The 27,844-nt window shown below is 35.0% G+C and overlaps 1 protein-coding gene across 1 annotated transcript in view; it reads right to left on the minus strand.

Moving 5' to 3' along the window:
• LOC103768621 (chromosome unknown open reading frame, human C3orf67) overlaps positions 1–27,844 on the minus strand; it is a 70,631-nt gene that overhangs the window by 26,753 nt on the left and 16,034 nt on the right. Inside the window, exons 6-12 of the mRNA XM_008935774.1 lie at positions 25,514–25,670; positions 22,675–22,836; positions 16,952–17,123; positions 15,689–15,843; positions 14,984–15,127; positions 10,058–10,377; positions 4,442–4,861 (exon numbers count right to left, since the gene is read on the minus strand). Coding sequence (XP_008934022.1) covers positions 4,442–4,861; positions 10,058–10,377; positions 14,984–15,127; positions 15,689–15,843; positions 16,952–17,123; positions 22,675–22,836; positions 25,514–25,670 — 1,530 coding nt within the window. The remainder of the gene's footprint in view (positions 1–4,441; positions 4,862–10,057; positions 10,378–14,983; positions 15,128–15,688; positions 15,844–16,951; positions 17,124–22,674; positions 22,837–25,513; positions 25,671–27,844) is intronic.

Below are 27,844 nucleotides of genomic sequence, written 5' to 3' on the forward strand. Positions count from 1 at the left end.
AAAGATTAGTTAATTTCTGTTCAGCTATGAAGATCAAGCATATTTACACATAATTACAGGAAGGAAGAAGAACCTAAACACTGTTTGGGACTGCAGTTTGGATCCAGGGTGTTTGGTGAAGTTGCTGTTTCACTGCAATTAAAAACAGAAGACAAACCCCCCAAAGATAAAACCAGGCTTTCAGAAGTTCAAAAATCCAGTAACTAAATCTGCTTAAGCATTAAATGCAAATCTCAAAATAAACCAAATCACACAGTTATCATAGTATCATAAACACATTAACATAACATTTCATTATTTGTCAAGCATAGCATAAAATTTCTTTGAAAAGCTATGTGTTACCACTAAATTAATTTTTTTTTTTTTGTAAACTGTGAAGAGTATACATTTTAAAAGAAACATCACTGTGTTTTAATTTTTCTGTATACCCCTTGGCTGAATTGCTAATGTAACTCTAATTGTTATATGAAACTTGATCCACAGGCCAAAAGCTAAGACCATGTAGTAACTATTTTGCAGTTTGTACTTGTGTCACACAAAACCTCATGATATAAGTTCACCCAAGCTGCTATTACACCATCTTTGTTTAAAGAACTCCTTAAGAAAAACATTAAATTTTTGGGACTAGCAACTCTACATATAATTTTGACCTTTCATTCTGAGTACCAGGCTATTAGATTTCACTTAAAATCATCTATTGCACATAACCAGTCAAAAAGAAAATTAGCACTGAAATAACAAAGTAAACCCCCTTTGATGGGAAGTGTGCCTGCAAACTGACAATCAGCAAGTAAATATATCACCTAAATCAGGATTTATGACTGAAGGGTGCTCACATGGAAACAGTTACATGTGCAAGTATGTAAATCTTTGTGAAAAAGAATTCTAAAGCCTATTGCAAACTTTTTTTTTATTTTTAGATACGTATTTCAAACGACTTTGCAAAGACTTTTCCTACAGAATCACCTCAAGAACTCACTGGCACAGATAAATGTAGTCTACCATTTTGTACATGGTATAAAAAGATGACAGAAACTGTTAGCACAGGTGCCACACCTCTTTTACCTCTGGCTTTTGAGGTCTATGCTTCATTCCTGAACAGTGTGATTATTACTATCATTTTTAATCCTAAAATAATACATGATGTTTTCCCCAGACCCTTACTGAATGTATTTTGTCAGCTCAGCTACTATTAGTTATTTATTCCCTTTATCTGAACCTTGCTATGTTACACCTGGAAAGTTTGCTTTGCTCTCATCTATCAGTATTCTACCAGATCTACAGGTGCTATAACTTTTATTGATCATACTGAAGGTGCTTATTTCCTGTTAATTTTCCTATATAGAAGCCTTCTGCATTTATTGGATTACTATAAGAGAAGCTTTGGCTTATCTTTCTTACCTCATATAAGAAGCAATTGGCATGCAGTCATTAAAATGACAGCATGAACTAGTGCTATACAGAATAAAATCACTAAGCATTGAAAGAACATTTTTCTCATTCTCTTTTTATTAAAGGCAAAGCATTGCCCACTCCTGCTTGTCTTTCCTTTGCATCCTTTACATCTATGAAGAAGAGTGCATAGATTTTTGAATTTTTTACAAAACAATTGGTTTTTCCCCCCACACCTTATTTCAAATTGTCATTCTGTTTTCTTTTCTTGTAATGTCTCACTAAAAATACCATACTTAGAAAGGAGAACAGACATGCTCACAATTTTGTGTTAAACACCCTGTACAATAAACTCCTTGTAATAAAGGAGAAGTTGTTTGGACTATTTATTCTGCAGCTTCAGATGGTTACTCAAAAAAGACTCTTCACAAATTTTATACTGTCTTACCCAATTTTCAAAAAGATAATTTGAAAATCAAATTTGAAGCTAAATTCACTTTTTATTTTTTGAGAAACTTTTTATATAAGGTATAATACTTGTAAATTTGTCTAAAATTACTGTTTAATTTAGTAATTAAAACCTTATCTTGTCTTTTAGCATATGCTCCCCTTATGATAGAATATTTTTATTAAGCATTTAAAAAACATTTGTTAGGTTGATGAAACCTGTTGTTGAAAGGATTTTTTCATATTATGACGTTTGCATTCTTCTAGGTTCAAATGATTTATTCAGAATTGTTTGATTGTAGTTATACGTGCGGAAAACTTTAATTACCAGCTATCTACATGCTTGTGATATTACCCAGAGGGCTGTACTTCTTTCTTAATTAAAAATATTTGAACTTAATAACAGAGAACTCTATTAAAACATGAATAAAACATTGCAAGCAACCAGGTCCTGAAAGTGTATTAAGTAGTTAGCAAATTGATTGCAGGAAGAGTTGGTTAAGCAATTTTTTCTTTACCAGTCCTCTGTATGAGCAGATTATAAGAGAGTACTCTGTGAACTCTTACTCTAATCATAGAATCATAGAATCCTTTAGGTTGGAAGGGACCTTCAAGATCATCAAGTCCAAACATTGAGCCATTAGGGCTCTAAAGTCCTCTGCTAAAACAGATCAGAATCTGTCAGGGTTGGAAGGGACCACAAGGGTCACCCAGTTCCAACCCCTCTGCCATGAGCAGGGACACCTCCCACTAGATCAGGCTGCCCAGAGCCTCATCCAGCCTGGCCTTAAAGACCCCCAGGGATGGTGTCTTTAAACCACCTCCCAGGGCAACCCATTCCAGGGTCTCACCACTCTCATGGGGAAGAACTTCTTCCTCATGTCCAGCCTTGAATCTGCCCACTGCCAGCTTTGCCCCATTCCACCTTTTCATACTAATACCTTTTCATACTAAACAGCACAACAGGCACAAACGGGAACACAGGAGGTTCCATCTGAACATAAAGAAAAACTTCTTTGAGAGTGATGGAGCCCTGGAACAGGCTGCCCAGAGGGTCGTGGAGTCTTCTCTGGACTTTCAAAACCTGCCTGGATGCAAACCTGAGAAACCTGCTCTAGGTGAATCTGCTTTAGCAGAGGGGCTAGACTAGATGACCCTCAGAGGCCCCTTCCAACCCCTGCCATTCTGTGATTCTGGAGTAGCTAGATTCAACATCTTTGGGTAAAAAATATTTTTAAAAAATTCTCAAACCAGCAATCCTGGGACTAAATACCATAAAACTCCTTGACCTGTGGAAGAGACAATTGCAGGGGGATATGATACACAGCCAACAGTAAGTGGCAGAGGTAAGAATAATAACAATAATAAAAAAAAGATTATTCACTGTTTCTTATGACGCAAGAATGAGAAGAAACCAGGAATGAGATAGTGCATTCAAAAAAAAAATACAAGGAGATATGTATTTTTTCCCACAGATAGAAGTTAAACTCTGAAATTCACTGTCACAAAGCAAAGGCTAGATAGATAAAAAAGCAACTACACAAATCTGTGTAAAAAAAAAAAAAACCTGAAAAAAATTCCACCACCAGTTATTTACCACAAAGCCAACACCTTTCACTGAAGAAATTGCTAAGATATGGACTACTGGAAGGAAGTCTGCACGGCAAGCTGGGGAGGTATCCCTGGATGCCTGCTCTGTCCTCTTCCCCTAGTCATGTATGACAGAACACTGCTGGGCAGAAGATGCTGGCTATCTAAGTCTTTGGTCTCACAGGGTATCAGCTGATGTCTGAAAAACAGATCTCTGAAGCCTGAGGAAGAAGTTTGGCCTGTTCTGCTTTCAGATGCTCAGCAATAAATCTAATCTACTCACAACACATTTAGAGAAGAGGTCACATATCAAAAGATATGGATCTTCAGCAATTCTAAGCCCCCTCTAAATTCTATCCAAAACCATGGAACACTAATATACTGTCTCATTTGTGATTTGCAGAATACACTTGATTCTTAAGCTCCAGTTTCTGACTCAAAGCACAATTCAAAGCACATCATTGTAAGCTAAGAAAGACAAGCATTACAGATTAGAAAATATTTGAAAACATAATTAGCTTCAAACTTGTTGTTTGAATTGCTGCATGTTTCCACAAGGAGAAGAAAAAAAATAGGAATAAAGCATCACTTTGCTGAATGTAACAATTCCTTTAGTAGCCTGGCAGTTTAGCCTATGACACAGCCTTACTGCTGGCCCTCAATCACATAATCTACTATTTTTCAGGGTTCAAAATCTGTCAGTTTTCCTTTGTAATCTTTCAGCCCCAAACTACTTTCTATCTCACATACTTCCAAGATGTGAGTTGCTCAATGACACCCCTGCTTATGTATAAATCTCTGTGATTTCTGTTTTATTTGGAGTACTATTTTGTGTGCCACAAAAAACCCTATGAAATAAACTTTCAACAGACTGAGCTTGGTAAATACTGTTATGGAACCAGAATATATCTGGATGAAGACCATATTACATTTCACCTCATGCAAATGGGTATATTTAATACAGTTTCTGTATACAATGCAGTAATTTAATTTCAAAGTAAAAGTCACTTACACAAGTCTCTGTTGTCAGACATGAATTTTCTCTTGAGAAGTTTTTGAGAGACTTTCTACTGATGGATCTTTTTAATTCATCAGGAACTCCTTCAAATATTTCAGATCCATATTGTTCAGATCCATTTGGTATTACTTTAAAGAATTCTGATTTAATTCCAGTTGGAGAAAGAGAAAGGGTAGGCTTTAAGCTTCTCTGAGAGTTAACAAAATCTATTTTTCTCACAGGGGAACTTTGTGGTTTTGATAAGATGGTCTCTTCGTGGTTATGTTTGCTGTGTCCCTTATCCTTCCAGTATTCATTTCTCCATGACATTCCCTCTAATGTGATCTCTGTAAAAGCTGCTGAATCAGATGTTCCTTGCCTGCTGCTGCTGATCTCCAGGTTCTCAATACCCTGGATGATTTCACTGTTGTCATCCTGAATTTAGGAAACAAAGCAAGAGTGATTCCCTCTCATCATCACACAATACAGTTTTACATAACCTTAATGCTTCCAAACAGCTCTTTAATCTCTGCTACCTAATTCTAAATTTGCAAGGATTCTGCAAACCAGCTGCTCTTCCTGGCAGCTATACTGAGTATACCATACACATTCTTACACCTCAAGTAGTGAAAAGTAGAAAGTGGAAAGAGAAGGAGTGGGAGATAAGATGACATTTTCCAAGACACTGGCCCAAATTTACAATGCTAGTAACCTCCAAAACACGTGTTACGTGAAAATCATCATTTTAAAAAAAATTATTACAACTGTAAACCAAAAGTAAGCAAAAAGTCCACAACAATGATGTCTTTCCACTGAATTATTAATATTCTGTATTTTCACATCACATCTGCAACTTGTGTAAACAGTAAAAATCCTGCTGAGATCACTTTGTTCACCTCTGATAATACCATTGACTATTATATTCAGTACCATTTGAATATAATTTAAGAATTTAGGTTAGTTTGTTACCCTCATACTTATAACAATGTTTCTGCAAAGTATCCCATGAATTAATTTTATGATCTTCACTCATACCTGATCTCAACAAGAAACAGCAAATCTGAACACCTGGAAAGAAAAATAATGGGGACGAACATCTAGTGTTTGCCTCCATGTTCTTTTTCTCAGGGAAGAAAGCATGAGAGTGTCCTCAGCTTCATCTGGACATGCTGGTGCTCTGCCAGATGCTACCACACTGGACATAAGACAGTATATATGACAAGATTCAAAAAGATACCAAAACAGCATCTTCAGTATGCCTCTCATAGCCAAGGTGCAAAATGAAAATGATTCAGGTTTGTTACTGACTTCTGTGAATTCACAGCTGGATTACACAGAATGAAATGCACATTCAGGAAAATAATCACTCAATTATATTAATGATATATGTTTTGGAAGTTTATAATTTTATTCCCTCACTTAGTAACATCCTTGAAAAACAAACATGTATTTTTCGGTTTTTCATGGATTTTTATATGCCACTTGTTATCTTAAAATCTTTGCTGGAAAGCCACAGTAAGATAGGTTCACGTAAGATGGAAGATTACTAAAGAAAATGTAATTTTTTTCCCCCCACACATTAGAGATAAATGGATAATTTTGATTTATCAGAAGCTTAAATTCCTCCCACCTTTCCATGTCTCTTCAGCCATCCATATTTAGGTCCTAAACCAATTTGTTAAATACTAAATCATGAAATGGTGCCAGAAACATCAATAAAGTTTGCCTGATTAACTATAGGGCAGCATATGTAAACTGAGATAAGAATGATTTTCCTGAGGAATGAGCACTTCTACTGATGTATTGTATTCCTTGAAAGAACATGCAGATGGGCAGTTCTGGATACATAAAACTGATTGCTCTTGCAGGGCTGTAATTTTAAGACCATCATTTTAATGACTGTAGAGGGCCACCTACTAGGAGCAGAGGGGATATTGTCCCTTTGTATGCTGAGCTTTAATACTGAAGTATCAGAATGAAATTATCTTTTGGCCTTTGTTATGGGTACATTATCTTACTTAATCTTATTTCTTTATTCTTTGAATTGTATAAGGACAGAAAAATTCTCAATTTCTTCATTGAAGGCTTCACTGAAGAACTTGCCGGTTAAACCAACATTTTTGATAGCACTAGGTGACATGTGGTCACACCTGCCACAGTCACACAACTCGGCAATCTGCAGAGCTCTTGGTTTTGCTCTGGGTTTGACAGAATCCGTAAATGCTGCCATGAGAAGTTTAATTATACAATAATGAATTATTTCTCTGATGGAAATTTGAGCTGAAAGCATGGACATTCATATAATTACAAAATAAGTCACTTGATGGTGAATGGTTCCAAGAGGAGAAGCAATTTTTATCCTTTACTGATTATTTGACTCTGATAATTGAATAACAGCACTGAACTATTTCAGTGACTAATTAGTAACCACTAAAGGGAATTTATAAATACTTGCTGTTTTCAGTGTGCAGGCTGAAGCATTTCCTTCCAGAAGTTACACAAACCATATAATTCCAGCATAGATACTTTGCGTATCTTACGGCTCTCAGCATAAGCAATATAAAGAGAATCAGTGTTCACTTATTTGAAATTTATCCTGATGCATAACCTGTCTCTTATATCTTACAATTCAGTAAAGAACAAAATTCTCCTTTGCAGCTCCGCTAAGTTCAGATGTAGACAAGGATGAAACTGGGATTTAGCCCCTTTAACTGTAATTTTGTCATTTGAGGCAGTGACATAAAAACCTAAAGGAAAACTTTTGGCCTTTTTAGCAGTCCCAAGATATTTAGACTACAAAGGTACACAAAATATATGTTGGTTTGTTTGGTTTTTTTTAATAAAACTAAGTTTTACTTCTGTTTTCCAGGAGAAGGCAGTTTATGATCACATGCAATTATTTAAATTGTAGGTCGAGGTAGCTATCTTATTTAATATAGTTCAAGAGCATGTCCATGTGTTATATACAAAAATAATGTATTTGAATTTCATAGAAACCTGTAATACAATGATCAGAAGAAAGGATAATATTGTGAAAACCTGTAACATTATAGCTTATTTCAGCATTTAAGACTAAGATATATTTTAAAAGTACTGCAAGATTCAGCAGATACTAGTGAGTTAAACTGGGAAAAATTATGGTTATGCTGAAGAATTTGGGTAATTTTACATATACCTTAAACTGTGCTAAAATGGATACCATTAAGTTAGTAGTTTTATGTTCAGCCATCATTGCTTTTCTAGGATCCTCTTTCCTGTATTTTCAGTGCTTGAAATAACTGTTTTCTAGTTTACTTCAGCAATGTAAAGTAGAGCAATATGAATATTAAATGTATATCCAGACTATCGGTATAATGCTGACTTCATGAAGCAACATAGAATATATCTGTACAAAGAAGTGGATGAATATGGCCAGAATATGACTGCTAAGTAATTTGCTGGTTCAGTGACTTCTTTCACATGAAAGAAAGGCTTAACTATGAATTACTAATGTAGTAGTTAGACTGAGAAAAACACTCTTGATAATTTGTTAGCATGCTGTAGATTTGTTTAATGTAATTATCTTCTAGCTTTGTAAGTCTAATGGACCTCCAGCTGCAGTGCTGATGCTATTTAAAGCAGTTTGCATCCAGGGATAATTAATGAAAGAAAGGCTGTTTCCTAGCATACCTCTAGCACATAGTCAAAGAAAAGTTTTCATTTTATATAATATCTTAAATCTTTTTACAAGAGGTAGGGATACTCTATCAGTCTCTCTAGCATCAAGGCTCTAGAGCAGACATTGATGTGCCTCAACATCATTCTTGTGCTGTAAGAGCAGGAGTACTTGGCTCCTGCTTTCTCTTTGTGTGCTTGGCGCTGCATCTCTGAAGAAAAACTCCAGATAGAGTTTTTTTCCTTGAAAAAAATGATGGCCTGGAGAGTTAGCTACCTTCAATAAACACTTAAGCACCAGCAAACCTCTAGCATATAGTCAAAGAAAAGTTTTCAGTTTATATAATATCTTACATCTTTTTACAAGAGGTAGGGATCCTCTATCAGTCTCTAGCATCAAGGCTCTAGAGCAGACATTGATGTGCCTCAACATCATTCTTCTGCTGTAAGAGCAGGAGTACTTGGCTCCTGCTTTCTCTTTGTGTGCTTGGCGCTGCATCTCTGAAGAAAAACTCCAGATAGAGTTGTTTTCCTTGAAAAAAATGATGGCCTGGAGAGTTAGCTACCTTCAATAAACACTTAAGCACCAGCAAAGCTGAATTACTAATTTAGCTTTTTATTAACTCATTTAGATTTGTCTTTCTTTATAATTCATCAGTTAAGTATGCCATATGCACCGTGTTTTGAAAGACACTATTTTCAACTCATTTATCATAGCATGGCCTTTACCTGTTTGGTACCTCATTAGAAATTTAATTTGCCATTTTTAAACTGCTGGAGATGTATTTTCATAAAGAACTTGAATAGCACCCACCCCTTCCTCCCCCCTCAAAAACAATGAAATTGGAAACTATTGAAGCTGAGCAGATGACAGTGCTGGAAAGCTTCCATAATTCTTAGTTTATGGAAATATTTTCTTAACCTAGCTTCTACAGTAACATCTCTGACTTTCCATGAGCGTAACAGGCAAAGAAATTCTTTGAAATCCAAACAGTTCTGTATCTTCAGAATGGTATCCCACACAGCACTGATCATGAACTACTAGCTTGATTGAAAGAGATTTAATTCTGAAATTCTGGAACTTTGTTTGAAATAACAGTATTATGTCTTTAAGTTAATAAATAATATACTGCCCCACATAGTTTCTTATAATTACCATCATCAGTTTGGTTTCTCAGAAATACAGAATATACAGCAGTTAAGTTCAGTCCATCTTGGTATTAGGTAACTGGGTTGCATTTTATTTCTCAGCTATGAGCAACAGATCAGAATGCTAAGAAACAGATTTTATAATTAAAAATTAAATACACTAGAATGTTCTTTAAGGTAGAAACTCTTAGCAGTTACTGTAATGACACAATTCAACTATTCAGTGAGTTGACATTTTGCTGACTTTCTATATAATATCAGTTGATATATTTGTTAAAAACATTTCTTTTCTTTCATTAATTTTATTGCTGAAAAATTTGCACATTGCAAAAGTCGGCTGACACAGCTCAGACAGGATATAAAGCAGAAATACCAACCATCAAGTGCCATTAAAAAGCTGGAATTTCTTAATTCACTTTTGACAGTCTTGGTGAGCAAAACATTTCCTGCTTACAGTCTTAAAAGGCACAGTGAAGCCTTATCTACTGCACACTTGCTCAACCGTAACAGACTTACATCTCACTCAAAGCTACAAAGCAGGCTCTCCTAAGATCTTTTTTGTAATGCTGCATGATGCTCCCATCTCTCTCTGTTACAAGAGGGGCTGACAGAGTTAGGTTTCTTTTGTCCACCTGTTACAGAGGGTACACCTGTATTTTGTCTCCTGTACCCAGTTAGACACAGCAACCTGACAAAGACAAATCTACCCATAGGTGTATGGGGAAAAGATGATTTATCCTCTCTGTCTAGCCTGAAGGCAGCATTTCACTCTAGGAGTTTTAGGATGAAGACTACTTTATCAAGAATTTTATGTACAAAGTGGCCTACCTCTTCACTGCTGTCAGTTCCTTGAAAGTTATCTTCAATTTGGGTTTTCCCATGTACTCCATTACTGTCTTGCTTCAAATCCAAAGGGAAAATGGAACATTCTGGTGACACATTGGGAGACTTCCCATGAGGTCTTGATGAAAATGTGAAAATATCTTTATTTTTCACTTGGTGATCATCTATTTCACTGCTGTGAAGTTCAACAGAGGCATTCTGTGGTGAGGTTAAACTATGGCAGGCTGAATCTTCAGTAGCTATGAACTGTTCACTCACATCCAGCTGAATACTCTCAGTGAAAGTTTCTGGAAACACCCACTCATCTGAAATGGACAATGTTTATTTTAATGCCATATATGTAAATTGCATGTTATCCTGATCACTCTTGTTTCCTCTGGAAGTTGTACAGCAAAATAAGTTTTTGTAATACATAAACATTCTGCTTATCAGATTTCTACAACTGGAAGAGTGATGAGGATGCAATGAAAAAGATCAGGCTGCTTTCTAAGTGAGGCAAGGTTAATCAAAACATTTCCAGTTCACAGCTCAAAAACTCCACAGGCTCTGATATATGACATACAAGCCTGCAATTTGCAAGTCTGGAATTATTTAGCTGTTAAGATTTGAAACTGTTCAACTGAATTTTATTATAGGAAAAAATAATTTTATTAAATTTGGCTGTTAATCTTTTTCTATTGCCTTTTTTTTTTGTGGCTGACATTTAAAAAAAAATCACATATAGTTGGTGGAAAGTTCATAATATTACAATCTGCTGCTTCTTTATTGCTGAAATTCTACAGTTTCTTTTATGTCCAGAACTTAACGGTTTAAATCTCAATTTCAAAATACAGCTCTGATGAAAAAGTGTGACATGAAAAATGTATGAAGATATCTGTTTCACCATGTTTCCCTGAATACAGGCAGTACTAATCTGCCAATTTTAAAACAAAGAATAAACTAGAGAAATGGATTTAAAGATTGGGTGCACCAGATAAAAGGCCATTTTTTTATTCTTACTGTTAACTTATATTTTGCTGTTTGGCATGATGGTACAGAAAAAAAATGTCAATTTGATTGATTAAAACCAATCTGAAATAGCATCTGAGAAAAGGAGAATTGCTCAAGTATGCAGTACTCCCTTATCTTCATTAAAGGTAGTGTGGTGTGGATTATTTACTAGATCTTGAAGCTTTCTGGCTCCATAAAATAAAGTTACCACCAAGCGTATTAAAGCCTCAATAAAAAATACTAAAACTGTAATAAAGTAGCACTGCAATAATAAAAGGCTTGCTGTCACAGAAGACAGTAAGTTTACTTCTTCTTTTTGTTAAAGATAATTATCACTGCAGGCAGATTCAGCAGCTTTGGAGGGAAAAAAAAAGTCTGAACCACCATAAGTGAAGGCAAAAGAAAGAAGAATGAGACACCAGGAGAAACAGCTGCCTTTTTACTGGGTTGCTGTGATTTTTCCAGATTACTGAAGATAGCTAGTGAAGCTACAATACTCCAGTTAATAACCTAAACAGTGGTTTGTATTAGGAACTAGTGAGAAGTAGAGACTTACACATCTTGTACATTCATGGCTTGCACCCACTTGGTACAGAAGAGACTATTTTTCAGTCTCTGCATGAGGACCATCTATAGTCAGAAGTACCAAGGCTTTTCGAGTTAACTCTTTTTATATTAAATAATTATGCTAGTTTAAAACAATTAGTAGATCATTGTCTACTGTACATAAAAAGTAGTTTTAAAAAATGTATAGAAATCTCACCTTGCTTTTAATTCATAGAAGACTTAAAGATGAATGTATTAGTAATGCCATTTATTTCAGAGATATTTTGGACTAGTTTTTTTCAAGAGCTTCAAGAAATGAGTGAGACTATTCAAAAATTTTAAGAAATACCCTTCACTTGTGTAAACCAAATGGCCTTTCATTCTGATCAGTAACTACAAGTTTTTCAAAGGAAGATACTAAAGCAGAATCTTCCTTTGATCACTCAAGATTGTGCCACACTGTGATAATGTATTTTTCTAGGCATTGGAATTACATGTGAAAGGTGGTATGTGAATAAAACAACTGAAATCATAAAAGAAAATAGTGAACTCACATTTCACAGTTTTTGCATTTTCACTGTAATATCTGTATATAAACTGCATTTTTAAAGTAATCACTTCCCTCATAAAAATGAAACAAAAGAGGAATCTTCTCAGCAAGTTTTCACATGAAGCTGAACACAGTATTAGGATGCTAAGAACAGAGACTCAGGAATGTTTTTTTTCCCCAATTGATTATGTGACCTAACATAATGAAGTGCTGGGGTTTAAACCCCCAGCCCTGAATGAGAGTTGGCATATGGATGATGTCCACAACCAGGCAAGAAAGACTGGTTTTCACCCAGTGTCTGGCCAGCCTTGGGTGGGAACTGATGAGGAGATCACCACCAGGTGCCCCCACCTTCCACAGTAACTTGGAGGTGGGGCAAAAAGCCATCTCTATAAGGGCTGATTCTGCCTGTAGTAGAGTTGGGTGGTTTGTCTACACAGTGTGTTTGCTGTTATGGTTATTGAAAGGGCTCCCTGGCCCTGCATAGGAAGTGGGTTTCCCAGGGTGGCAGAGCAAGATCATGAATTTCTCTCTGGGACTCATTGCCTGGCCGATTCCATCTCTCATGGCATGGTTCCTTGGCCAGCTTGCTCCCTTCTTCACATTCTTTGCAGTGGGTGAGTGCATGCACTTGTTCCTCCCTCGAATTCTCTGGTGCTTTGGATCTCTGGTGTATGATGTGGTAGTGGAGGGAGGAGTTTGGTTGCTGGTCTGACTGTTAATGGTAATATTTTATGTTGGGCAAGTGTTCAGCAGAAGACATCATTAAAAAGCTCTTTTGCACTAAATCAGTATTTTAAAGTACTCAATCATTTGTCCAATAGGCAAATTTGACATGTACTGTGCTACCTTTGCAGTTTTCAAAAATGCAATAATAACTCAGAACACTGTAACAAGTGGTTATACATTTAGTGTACAATCCACTTCAAGAGAATATATTAGTTTTTATCCACAAAGGACTATGAATGAGTAGAGAGGAGTGGCTTAATTTTTATTATGGCCTACTAACTTAACCAACTTCCTTAACTGCAGTATCACCTGTTCTATTCTTACTCTAGAATGACTTCAGATGCTGTTGTTGCTGATTAATTTGCACTGGTCATTACAGGTAAAATTTTATAATGAATTCTGAAGCAGAATCCAGGTGATAAATCACTTGGGTTTTGATATTTTTAAGTCAGTTTTGAATAAAATGTCAAAACATGAAAAATACCTTAAGCAATAGTTTTGTCTAGATTTTAGAGAAGAGGAGGCAATTAGAAGCTTAAACTGCTGACTCCTACTCTGGCTCTGCCACAGACATCCAAAAACTTCTTACATGTCACTTTAGTCACCACTGTAAAGCAAAGACTTTACCTAGATCAAAAGTGCTTCAGAAGTTTAAAGAGTTACTTTAAAATATTTAGTGTCTGTACAATATTTAGTCTGAATGTTCTGCTTTTTTAATCTAACCTCCTCTGTAAAGAACACTAATTTCCAGAGATGTTGAAGAATATACTTGACTTAGTAGTGAGTTAAATGCAAATACTAATTTGTCCACCACAGTACTTATTTTTAATGAAATGTGCAGGGGAAGACAGAAAAATCTGGAAGGTTTTCAGATGACATTTTTTGCTGGCTACAGAGTTCAGCAACTTCTGTAACCTGTAGTCAGAGTAACATTTTATTAGTAGTCTACAAGTGAAAGATATGGGGTGTTTTGGACCAAATCAAATCCTATTATCTCTCCACCACAAACTGTACTGGAATTTATTTAACTTATCATTTCTATGTCAATTGTAATGAACAATTTTGAGTATTTTCTTAGCACAATATGCAAATTACTATGTAATCGTAACATTGCAGCAAACAGGATAAATGGAAGAATGATCACATGAACATCTAATTAGTCCTTGTATGCAGTCAGACGTATGCTAAAGCTTCTAATTGCAGCCTAACATTTTAATGCAGGTTTCAGCATCGTATAAATAAGATTGGCAGACTATAAGCAGTGCTCACTCTTTTTATTTTTCCCTTGCTTGAAAACAATTTACCTTGGAAAAGGTACTGCACACTGGCTGTAGAAGGTGATTTGAGGTCTATAATAAATCTAAAATATATTATGATAAATAGCAGTGACTAACCTCTAAGGTAGTAAGAATAATCATTTATGAATCCTCTCCTCAAAAAAATTAAATTAATATTTACTCAAGCTAATGGCAGAACAAGTGCAGTACTGCCCCAAGATGACCATAGGATATGGCTACATAGGGTTCAAGAATCCTTGAGGCTTTTAAGCCTGGTGATAAGAGAAGTGTATGATTCTTATTGATACAACTTGCTTTGACCACATTATAAATGGAGAGCCAGAAACCATGTAAGCTTGCACTTGCTTGGGGAATGTGGGTTTGTGCCAATGACTTGTCATAGGTGTATCTTCTCATATCACTTATATTTACATAAAATAACAAGTGTCAATTCATTTTTCTGAAATTCTAGCACTGGATAGAGGCCCTTGTGTTCTCATAAGTAAAATGTCTTGTACATTTGATGTTTAGAGACTTTAGCATTAATTTTAATAGGGATTTAAAGAATAAATTATTTTCAGTTTTCCCTTTAATCATGAGAGCGTGGAATTTTTTTTTGCCACTCATTCACTGCTCTCTGCTCTGCTTAATCCTGCAAATCTTTATCAATGCTCAAAAGCAATTCTGCTGCAGGGTGTGTGATTTCCATAATCCCCCACAACACAGATGTTTATATCTTTTGTGAACTGCTGCTGGGTACTCTGAAATTCACAACAGATAGTCCCCCACACCATACATAACATAAAATGAGTACCATACCACTGGTTATATCCCATGTGGTTTTGGCTGCAGTTTTTAGAGATAATCTCTCATGGCTGTTCTTGCTTGCTGACGGTCCTTGTGGTGAGGCGAGCTGAAAATCTCCTCCACGCTCAGAGGTTTTCCAAGTCTGCATTGCAGGGTCTGAAATACAACCCAGAAGCTTATGAAATGCATGTTAACACTCGTATTGAGGGCTTTTCTTACTTGAGGCATGGAAAAACAGCATATGGAGTGGCACTGTCCTGGGATACCAGCATCTTCCAAAGAGCAGGGGAATCTTACAGGGTGGCAGGAATATGATAGTCAAGAAAGTAAAAACCTAACACTAGGTATGGGAGAAGGGCAAACCACTGAATTTATAAAAAAACAGGCTTGCAAAAATCTGCAAAATAAGCAATAACCACTGCAGTAGCCCAGTTATATACACAGCATGAAGGAAAGTGTAGTATGTGTAAAACCTGTGGCTACCACCAGCAGATGGTGATCCCTGGCCCAAACACTTAAAATACAAATACCTACAGAGAGAATGAGCATTTATTCAAGGTCATACAGGAGAATAAGCCATGATTTAATATAAATATCTTCAGTAGCTAACAAGGTAAAGGAGTAGAAAAACAGAAATAAGTCTTATGTTCTGTCAGAATCATGCAAAGATTTTTGGCAGTTTGTGAAGTCTACATGTTCTTTGCTTTATGCTCTTACCATTTTGACATACATCTTTAGTAGTTTCGAGAGTATTTCTTTTGCTTCCTTGATCTAAAGAATCATTGCATGATGAGAATGTTAGCTCTAGTCTCGCAATGTCTTGTGCAGATTCAGTTCCCTTTCCTGAACTTTGAAGTCGGCATGATCTATTACTTTTGTCACTCCAGGTCTTTGGTACCTTGAAAGACATTGTTTTCTTAATGAAAGACAAAAAAATAACAGCTTTCAAAACACTCAAAAGTAAACACATTTTGAATTAAGCTTATTAATCAAATGTTTCTAAATCTTTTTTTAAAAAATACTATATTTTCAGGAAATTTTGTGGTAGATACAGTTCTGTGTGGTATCTTCAATCTTAATAGTGTAGTAACAGGCAGGGTTGGTTTTTTTCATTGCTTGAAAGGGAAATAAAGCAAAGCAAAGGGGAAAAAAACCCAAACCTAAAATTCACGATCCGAAATAAAAGACAGTGAAACTTGTGTCTATTCCAGACTGTAGAAGGAGTCCTTTCTTCTCTGGAGAAAGGCATCTCATTTTACATCTTAACATTCAACTGACTTCTTACAGAAGAGCCTACTTCCTTTGGCTGGATGCTTCATTCAGTGTTAAACCAGGAATTGTAGTCCCAATGGGATTTCTAAAACCTGCATATTGTTTGCTGGCTGTGTGAGACGAGCTGTTTTCCCTGGCATTGCAACTGACAGCATCACATGAGCTACTGTACGGCTGACTACCATCCACTTGGAGCACACCAAAATGCAGTCTCTGCTCTGCATCATAGCTCTCATCATAAGGAAAAATATTTACACGTGCAAAAATGACATCAGTCTAGAATGAAAAATTCAGAAAAATAAGGATGATAAGAAATCAGAGTAATGTCAGCAGGCAGAGACCTCTGTAGGCCTAAAGCTGAACTATTCTATTTTGTTATACTCAGTCTGAGTTTCCCTGCAGTCTGGGCCTGCTGCCTCTTGCCCTCTCCCTGGACCTCAGAAGAATCTGGGCCTGTCTTCCATACAGCCCTGCATAAGCTGAAAAGAGCAACTACGTTCTTCCTTGGCCTTCTCTCCTGGGGCCGACTGAACCCATCTTCACGTGCTGTAGCCACCCAAGCAGTTTACTTGCCCTCCACTGGACGTTACAGTATCTCTTGGATTAGAAGTCCATGACTAAACACAGATTCCAGGCAGAGCCTCACATCAGTTCTGAAAAAGCCCTTTACTGTGACTCCTCTGCTTGTCAATCTCTTCCTTTGTACACGTGCCAGCAGTTTTGCTGTAATTTAAGCCTTTTACCTCTCCAGATACTCTTGAGTGGACTCTTCTGTTTGAAGATGGAGGTGGCCCAAGGATCTTTGATCCAAATGCAATATGTGATACATCCTGAGCTTTACTGCTGCACGTATTGCCTTGGCCTCTATTAATCAAGCTACCTAAGTTAAGAAAAATAATTTTTAAAAAAACTACAGTACTTACAAAGTATAAACATTAACAATTATTCCAAATCAACTTAAATAAAAGAATTATAAATACAAAACATACATTAAATTTAAGTTCCTTTATGGTACAATTTCTAGAAATATGTAGGAATAGCAAATGCACATTTTATAAAAGTGGGTCTACATACAAGCTAGAAACTTTTGGTATATTACACAGATGTATTTCTAATCTGCTTGCTTTAAAGATTTATTTCAAAAGAGGCTGTTTATAAACAACAACAAAAAAAGGTTTGCATGATTTCTTTAGAACTTCAATGAAAATCTAACTTTTGACAGAAGAAAAACCAACTCTAATTAGTAACAGAACGAATAAATAATAATGCAAGAAAACTGAGGCAAGCCTGTCAAGGTATCACTCAGAACTCAGAGAACTATTTACATGTTGCTTCCTTTTTGAAACTACTGAATTTACTGTATTACCAGGGCTGAGCCCAGACATTGCAAACATACTCTCTTCCTGTTAAAATGTTCTATTCCTTTCACTATTTATTTTCTTACTGTTTAAAATGTAGATATATTTTTGTAATTCTCTTCATGCACAGAAAATGCCAACCAGTCTGCAAACCAAACTGAAACTAAAACATGGAATGCAAATTAATATTCTGAAAGAAATTTTAAAGGGAAGGACTGTTGTTATGTATTAATTTTATCACTGGGGTTGCAGAACTGCATGTTATATCTATTTTCCTCTTTTTTTAATTCTCCAAGACTGTCAGCAAATTCTCCATTCCAGAGCTGATAAAGGATATCTTCACATTCATTTAAACTCTTCAGACATCATAAATTTAAACTATATTTCTTACTACAACTTTAGTGTTAAATTGCTGAGGTGTGGCACCTTCACAAAGCAATAAAGTAGAAGCAAAACATTGTCAATTCTCCTAAGCACTTTTCATAGAATTATTTAATCTTATTTCAAGATAAGCTTTTTCTCCAGTATCACAAAGGAAATGAAAAAAAATCATGCATTAGCCACCAAATATCATTATTTACTGTATTAATAAGAACAAAAGAAGTAATTTTCTGCCATTACCTTCTTCCCCTTTTCCTGATGTGACATTTGGTTGCTGCTAACAGCTGCCATTTCACAAGATTAGATGACCTGTCTTGGTTTAACATCAATTTCTGTAATTTGCTGACTACCTTGGGATGTTGTTAGCTCCAATTATAAAAGCTGATTTGCATGAAAATCTCTCTTTATGAACACATTAATTGACTGCAATTAATTACCTACATCTACATGTAAGTATGTTGATGGCATAATGAATTAATATGTGTAATTAAAAGTGGATGATACTAGAACTAATTTTGGCTTTTGATTATCAAATAAACAAAGTTTAGCTAATAAAAAGATGATTTTCCAGCTGAAATGTACTTAAACATATCAAAGCTTCCATTTTGAAGAAGGCCATTTGGAAAGCATGTCTGAAAGGGCACATGCTATGTTCATAAAATGGAATGAAAAAGTAAAGATTAAACCTTAAACTGAAGGCATTTCACTTTCATGCAGCTGAGGGCTGTTATAATAATTTTACTGTATATATACATACACCTAAGGGCTGTATATCTTTGTAGCCCAGACAGTAAAATCTGAGTCTTAGAATCTTAGAATTGTCTAGGTTGGAAAGACCTTTAAGATCATCAAGTCTAACCATTAACCCTAGCACTGTCAAATCTTGTTTTAAATGAACATTCATTTTCCTATGTGTTTTTTTTTTTTTTAATAAAGTTTTTCTTTCTTTTTCTGTTAGTTTTTACAGTCACTCATATTTTGACAATCCAGCAGTTATTGATTTTTGATTAGTCCATGAAACTGAATTCCAGAGTTTTCTTGGCTATTTCAAAAGCAATCTTATAAACAAACTTCACAACAGAACTTGTCTAGTTGTAGGGCAAGAGTATTACAAAAGTATTATTTGCCCTTGAATATTACCAAAATGGTACTTACATGTAAAAAAAGCTGAATGCAGTTTAAGTAAATGTATGAAAGGTCTTACCCTAAGCAAAAATTTACCCCTCCCCTCCCATTCATTTCAGCTGCTGTAGAACAAAGACTGCCCTTGCTAATGAGGTATATCGAGTGAGAGCAAAAGTTGACAACTTAAAAAAAGCATCACCATGGTAGGTTAACATGGATGACAAAACCTTCAGGAGTTGTTTTTCATATGCCAGAAAAAAACAGGAAAAAAAGCTTAAAAATTATTTTCTTAAACCTTTCATATTATCAAGGTTGTTCTTAAATTTTTAAATAAGTATTTATTTTTCTTCAGTTTCATGAGATGCTACACCTTAAATACTATTGTTGGTTGTAATAGTCTTGTCTTTTACAGTATTAAATTTCACCAGTAGTTATCATTCTCTGCAATTTATCTTATATCTTTGGTCAATACTTTGCTTATGTATTTCCACAGCATTTTAACAGAAATGGTGGAAATTATTACTCATTGAATTCAAACACTCAAGATAAGAATCCTCAAGACCAAGAAAGTGCTAAAACCAGTGGAATAAATATGTATCTTCCTTACCTACAGCACCACTTCTAATACTGGCTATACTGGTGAAGATGTATTGGAAATGGATTCTTTATCTAATCTGGATGTTCTCACTCACTTCCTTCAGAGCTATTTCCTCCTCAGAGGATGTTCTACTAGCCTGTATTAGTATGATGAATCAATGATTTGTAAAAGGTGGTACAAAATAAGGGGAAAATTATAAACTTTATTAAGACATTGTAACTATTATGTGGGCCAAATTAAAGGCTTAGTATTGTGGTTTGTACAGAAGCCAATAATAACATAACAAAAGAGTAAAGAGAGTGATTATAGAGATATCAACTGTGTATTTTTTTTAAGCTCTAGCAGTAAGAAGCTAATATACTTCTCAAGTTTGAGCTGAAAATAACAATCAACTCAACATTTTTTAAAAGAGCAAAATTATCAGTTCTCAATGAAATACATGAAATGGAGCATCTAAGATACTCTCATTTTGAAATCCATTACCATCTTCTTTTTTAAGAAGTACTTGCACATATTCCAGAATATTTACTGTTGCAAACGGTTCTACAGAGTAACTTTTTTTTTGAAACAAAAGAGTACAGAGATTAGTTATGTGCAACTGGATTTACAAAATCAGTAACATCCTGGGAGGGAGGAAATTATATTTTATATGTTTAGAATTCTAATCAATGAAATGTATTACTAGGGAGAAAGTATGGTTTTTTTCTACATTGATTTATTTCCTCATTGGAAATGTAGCTGTTGTCTTCAAAACTCAACAACTGATTTAAAAAAACCTGATTCTGTTCCACCACAAATTCTTTACATAGTTACCTTACGACCACTACTGTTTATGAATAATTTTATAACTACGGAGTTCCATTAATGCGCACAATGTGCTTCTCATTCTATTGCTGTTATTAAATAACTTATCTAATTACAAAATTATTTTAAAGAGAGTCATTATTTTGAATGAAAACATTAAGGACTCTAAAGACATCTGCCTTAATGAAATTTTGCTATAACTTTACTTCAGGTAGGAAATAATGCCTAGCTTTAAAGCAAAATAGGAACTTCAGTGAAAAAAATCCCAGCCAATTGTTTGAGGCAATTTGACATTCAAATCTTAGTATCTGTTTCTAAAGTGCAGTTTCTACTGATTATTGGCTTACAACACTTATGCAGGCAGACATGCCAATTTAAATAGAAAACCATGGTTCTATTCTAGAACAGGCCCATAACCTGTCTGACATCCAGCTCAAACCAAGGCCAAAACCAAACGGTTCAGAAATTACACAAGAATTTTCATAGGTACTTCATGAAATACTCTGCCTTCAACATAGCTCTTAAGAGTAAGGCTGGAGAAATGTAGAAGTAAAAGATTAAATTTTCCTTCCATGTTTTTCCTTACTCTAAATACAACGGCATAGACACTACTCTTATCCACATAAGTGGCCAACTGATTTTGGAATCATATGAATTTCTTCACCAGCTTATTGTAGCAGTGGATTCTGTGTTTTAGTCATACTGTGTAACATGGTGTTTTCTTTTACAAGATTTTAGTTTTCAATTGCATCATTACATCAAATGATGCCTTGTTTTTGTGCCATGAGTTAGGAAAAGCAGCTTTCATTGAACTTTCTTTGTATCAATAATTACTATATAAACTCTCTTAAGCCATTTTTAAATGGTTTTCAGCATATCTTCATATAAGAGTTTTTTATTCATGCTGCTTCTCTCTGAATCACTTCTGTCTGTAAAATCTTTTTTAATAATGTTTAGCTGATAAAGTATAAAGCATTTCAGATAATAATGCAAAACTGATTTATTTAAAGGTTTCATACCTTTTCCATTTCATATGAATTTGTACTTCCTGTCACTCAGTTTGTGTAGTGTGGGGTGTTTTGATTGTTTTTTTTTGTTTTCAAATGTATTAACCTGAGAATTCCACTGAGCTATATCTATGGTAATGATAAACTTCCTTCCTTAAGTCATTTAATTTTGACCCTTGAAAGCTTAACTGTAGTTAACATTTCTCCCCAATGTCCAATCTTTTGCATTCACCAGAGGTAGATTTTACATGGTATCATGTTATACATTTACCTAGTACAGTGGTCCCTAGCTCACAATTTTTCAACACAGTGGCCATAAGAAATAAAACAGCAAATGGAAACTTTGTTTAGCCAAATATGACATTTGCTGTATGCTACTTGCTCTGTAGTGTTTTTCATGAAAACACATAGGGGATTGCCCATCTTACAAGTTTAAAACTCTCTAGTCCCACTCCCTAGTAATCTTGTACCCGTATCATATGAAAATTGTCCCCATATTATTAATTTCTCTTTTGAGATTATTCATAATGATAATAAACAATACATAACCTAGAATAAACAAAAAAAAGCCCTCCTGCTGTTAGCCTTCAGCTATAACACAAATGTAAAATTTGATCCTCTGCTTTCTGTCTCTTAGTTTTTATTCAAGTCAATAGTTTGTATCTTGGCACATGACTACCCAGATTATTTAAAAAAAAATCTCATCTGTGCAATGCTGTCTAAGTCTATATTATATATTCAATTATCTTCCAGCTTACAGAAATATTTGAATAACTCCAACACCAGTAAGACAAGACTTCTTTTTTAGAATACAAGCTGAGGAGTCTGCATGGTCATATTTTGAGATGTTCCAGTAATGTAAACATACTTTAAAAAGAAGGGTAACAACTGAACAACCACATTTCAAAGGACATTCAGAAGACTTACATCAAACATTGTTTTTATAAATCCCATGCTTGAATTAGAATTGTTCAGGCTGCACACAGATCTCTGAAGCTGTAGGACATGTATCTGTGTTCATGTGCACATACAGCTATGCAAGAGTTGTCATCTTTTATTTTAAGACATTAGCACTCTTAACATGCTCATTTACAAAAAATCTATTATTTGTACACATCACATAGGTCATATTCACAGTATTTTAATACAACGGAATACCTGTTTCTTGTCCTGTTACTGGATAGCTCCTGCATTTTATTTCTGGCTTGTGAATTTTAGTTAAGTTCAGCAACTGTGTAACTTGAGGCACATCTGTATTTAGCTGGCAGGTTCGAGGAATCGTATCTGTGGGGTCACATGGCACAGATGGAACACGCATACCTAGAATCAAAAACCATGGCCTTTGCTCAGATGACACAACAGGTTTAAATTTAACTTGCATTATTTGCTAGATTACATGTACTTTAGTTCATATGGTTATAACAATTTAATAAATTACAGTAACTTGAAATACTTGCTGCGATTGTTCACTTTTGAGACAGCGTGTAAAATTTAAAATTATATTGTGTATTTTTTTTTGGTCAAGAAATTTGAATACATTTAACTTAAGAAATATACACTATGGCTGGAATAGCCATAGTAAATAATTTTCTTTTATTTGGCAAGTGAACAAGAAAAACTGGATCATAAAATACATTTTGTTGATTTTTGTTCCAACTCAGCTTTAATTCTATTACTAATATACTGATTTTCAGACAAAATGAACACCTGAAAATGGTATTGATATCAGTGGGACTAAAGTAGCAAACAGACAAGTCCCATAAATGCAAATAAAGAATATAACAAGTTTTAATTCCAAACCTTGGACACCATTACACTTTCACGGTAAACTAAAAAGCTGTCAACTTCTCTATCATTGTCCCAGCAGGCAACAGTTGAATGTGATCTGGTTGTCTTCTGACAACCAAAATACACAAAGTTTATCAAAGTTATTCTCTACAAAGAAAGGTATCCAGAGTCTGAACCATTCTTGATGTTCTAGTGAAAATTCATTTGAAATTTCATATGACTTGAATATAGTAAGCTAATGAATGTGAGCCTCTTTTCCAAGGGTAAGGAGATGAAAACATAACCCCAAAACCAAACACAAAAAATGGATCAAGTATTAAGACCCTAATAGAAAAATTCAAGTGTCACACCTTATGTTTCAGTAGTGAACATATTTTTGCAATCCATTTTTCACCAAACTAGTGTATTACTTACTGCTGCAAAACAATACTTAGTGATAAAAAAACCACCATACATAACCTTAAGATTACTATGGGAACAGAAATTAGGCATATATCAAGACTCATGCCTCAATATCATGGGTCAGAGAAGATTAATTCTTTCCTCTTCCATCTCAATGGTCTCATACAGAAACAATCTCTTAGTATGTGTGGCTTCTCCTTTCCACTTGCTGTTATTCTAAGAATGCAAAACATACTGTATACAAACTACTAAGAAAGAGTAACACACACATTGCACCTTAAAATCACTACTTCCACCACCAAGGAGGTTTGGGGAAGGAATACAACCCTCATTCCTAGTTGCAATATTACTGCAGTCAGTGGAGTTCAACTAACTGGTCTGATCATCTGAGAGGAAAAAAGCTTTATCAAATCATGATTGTTAACTGAGAGTTAATTAATAAAAACAAATAAAAATTAATAAAAACTATTATTGTTTTTCTGTAATTGGGTATGAAATACAGATATTTTAATACAGCCAAACTTTCAGTTGTAATGTAATTTTAAGACTTGCCTAGATAAGAAAATTCATAAGCATACAAAATATACTAATGCCCACCAGCTGTGAAATAATCACAGAATTGATAATTCATTAATTAAAAGTGCAATATTTTACCATGCATGCAGTTTATTAAAGCTGTCTACTCATTATGTTAACTACATTTTTGAATTTTGGAACTCATTCATAGCATTTACACACATTTAAAAAACTGTTTAGAATGGGAGAGGGGAAAAAATGCACTGATAGAATTAAATTAAAGCCAGAGGGGCCTCTAACTGCAGTGCCTGCTAAGAATTTACCAGAGTCATTCTGTAGTAATTTTTTAATTATTTTTTTTCCCCAAACTCACCACCAAAAAAAAAAAGAGATGATCACATACTTCCCCTTATTGATTCAGATTTTCAAAATGGAAGATACATCTTGTTACGCTTACAATATTCCTAACTATTCCTCCTTCAAAAACCAGAACCCTTTTTTCAGATGTGTTCTTCAAAAGCTACAAAAATGAAAATTTGAATGAAACTGAAGCTGAACTATACCTAGAGTTGCTCTAAAACAAGTTCCAGCTATGCTTTTTTGGTTTCTCCTTTATTACTGCAAATATCAGGAAGGAATGAAGTTCTCTCCCTTGGAAAAATAATGATTCAGGATTATGATGCTAGCTGGGAGACTGGTAAACCTTTGACCAACATCCTCCTCTATTACAAAAATAATCTCTCATTTTTCAGCTCACCCCAGTAATAATTTATCAATGAAAAGGGACACATTAGGATAAATGCACTAAAGATCACAGAGAGGTGTTTACAACAGTTTCATAGCTCTGCTTCATATAATCCTTTTTTGTTATAGTATTGTCCTGGATTATCTAAAGAAAAAATCTTTCATCAGCTGCTAATGTCCAAAATTAAGAAATTAAACAGCACATGCTGCTAAGTTTTTCTACTTCCTTTCAGACACTCTTTTTGGCCAAACCTCAATTGCTATTAGCATAAGATACTCTCATTAAAACAAGCTCTCTACTTGAGAAATCTTGCCAGAATTTCTTCAATAAAGTACTTCTAAGGAAGTCAAAGTTTTAAACAAAGGAGTACACACAGATTTAATTAGTTGCCTAAAGTCCAACACTAGCAGATTTAAAATGCTATACTACCATTTTCATTGTAATGAAATCAGGTACTCTTTCAAATTTTCAATTCCCTGACTAAGAAACTTTTGATTTTACAATATGAACAGTTATGATTAGGACTACATAGTAATTACAATATACCATCTTCCTCAGCTGTATCTTGAGGCTTGGATTTTAAAGTGAAGATCTTTCTCAGTTTACAGTTAGCTGAAATAGTAATTCCATCCAAAGACTGGAAGGCAGCTCCTCTGAATATTTCACTGGTGAATGCCACCAAGTCAATACACATATTGCACCACTAGAAAAGAGAAACAATATTCTTTAATAAAACCCGAACACTAATCATTGCAGAAGAATATTAATGTATAGCTCCATATATAGAAGTCTCTGTGGAGTGTTAGATTCTCACAGGCTGTGATTCACAATGGATATTTTTATATTAAAAAAGATATTGCTGAATTTGCACTTACAACAATTAGCTATACAAACAAATCAGTACCTACGACCTCCTGACTTCCAGCCCAAGTGAGCTCTATTACCTCATATATCCACAATATATTTTGCAGATAAATTTTGAGAAAGCATATTTATTGAAGGTTTTCTGGGGTGAAAAAAAATACTTATTCAGTATTACTTTGTAAATTAAAGTTACTGCAAGTTAAGTGCTCCAAAGACTGTAGATTTGGCTGGAGATTCTGTGTGTACAGAGCAAGTTAAACTACCAGACTCTTGTAAAAGATCTAATTAGTGAAAGCAGCATACTCCCTCCCTTAAGCAAAAATAAAAAGGCAGATAACCATTTAAAAGAAGACAGATATGTATTCAGGAACTAAGAAATACAGATTTACTCTTTAAGGTTAGTCAAGCGTTAAGTTTAGTAAACTATTTTGCCATTATAACTGATCAGAGCATTTAGCCATATCTCTGATTAAAGTTTTATTATTTAAGTTAAAATACATAACTGAAGTTCATATTTTGATTGAATCTAACTTGGTGTACATTGACACACACTTTAATCCTGAAATATTTGTGCTAACCTGACACCATGATGAACTAACTTAAACTATACTGAAGAAAAATAATTCCTATTCAGTGGGTCTTGAATGAACAGCAACTTCAGGGGTATGATCTGATGCACATTTATTTGAAAAAATACAACCACTTCTATCCACAAAGCAGAAAACTCTTGAAATCCAAAATTAGCACAGTTGCTTTCACCTAAACTATCTTAAAAGAAGTCATAACTTCAGTGGTTTCTGTAAAATACTCTCTCTTATGACTAGCTTTAAATCTACCACTTCTTAGTATATAGTGTTATCTACTTCTCTTGGTGCATACTTATATTTTAAAATATTTGAAATCTAACTGTTCTCAATTCCAGATGATTTTCTAAAGCAGTATTTGAGACTTGAGTCTTTACAAGGTTTAATGATAACCATCAGGTTTTGTATCCTGACAGCTATTACCTTATGGTGTGGCTGGGAATGGGAGAGGAGAACAGGGAAAAAATGATGGCTATTGTTCTGTTTTCATCAGCTTGACATACACATTGATTTATATATGCTAGAATCTGGAAGAACCTGGAGCATGTGAAAGTAGCTACCAGCTACCATCTGCTTGGAGCTCCAGTGAATGTAATAAAGGGCCACTAGAGGAGAAGGTATACATGAACAGGAGGCACTACAATGAAGAAGTATCAGGGACAGAGAGAACTTTACAGAGGCTGAATAGACAGCAGAAGTGAAAGAGAAACACATCACAAACAGCATTAATCTTGCAAAATGGGCATGAACTCCTGAAGTGCTGGGGTTTAAACTCCCAGCCCTGAATGAGGGTTGACATATAGATGGTCTCCACAACTAGGCAGGAAAGACCTTCCTGATTGGTTTTCACCCAGGGTCTGGCCAGTCTTGGGTGGGAACCAATTAGGAGATCCCCATTAGATGCCCCTTACATGAGGTGTCCTACCTCCAGGTTAATAGCATAAAAGCTGGCGAGGAGGAGGAAGGAGTTTGTTTATGTAGTAAATGTACTATGTAGGTTCTCCAGTTACTGGAAAGGGTCCCCCAGCTGCCTCCTGTCGGCAGAGCCCCCAGTGGCAGTGGGACATTAGCACAGTTGAGAGCAGAAGAAAGAACAACGGCATCATTCTTTGGCAACACAACTGGAGTTGGACTGATTGCCTGTGTTCTTGGTCAATTTGCCTCTGACTCCACTGCATCCAGCTTTGTAAGTTTATAAACCTTTTTGTTCTACCAGTGATTGGCCACCTTAGATTCTTGGCGTATGTTTTAAAATCTGAGGGAGGAATATGGTTGGTATGCTGCTTATTGATGATAGTATTATTCTTATTGGGACAAGTGGTCAGCAAATGAACTCCTAATGTTAGAAGGATAGAAAAGTAGCAGTAGTATTAATTGCTTCTGATATCAATCAGTTGAAGGGACATACACACATATCTTGAATCAGCAG

Source organism: Merops nubicus, unplaced genomic scaffold (assembly GCF_000691845.1).
Source record: "Merops nubicus isolate BGI_N331 unplaced genomic scaffold, ASM69184v1 scaffold16782, whole genome shotgun sequence".
Taxonomy (NCBI): domain Eukaryota; kingdom Metazoa; phylum Chordata; class Aves; order Coraciiformes; family Meropidae; genus Merops; species Merops nubicus.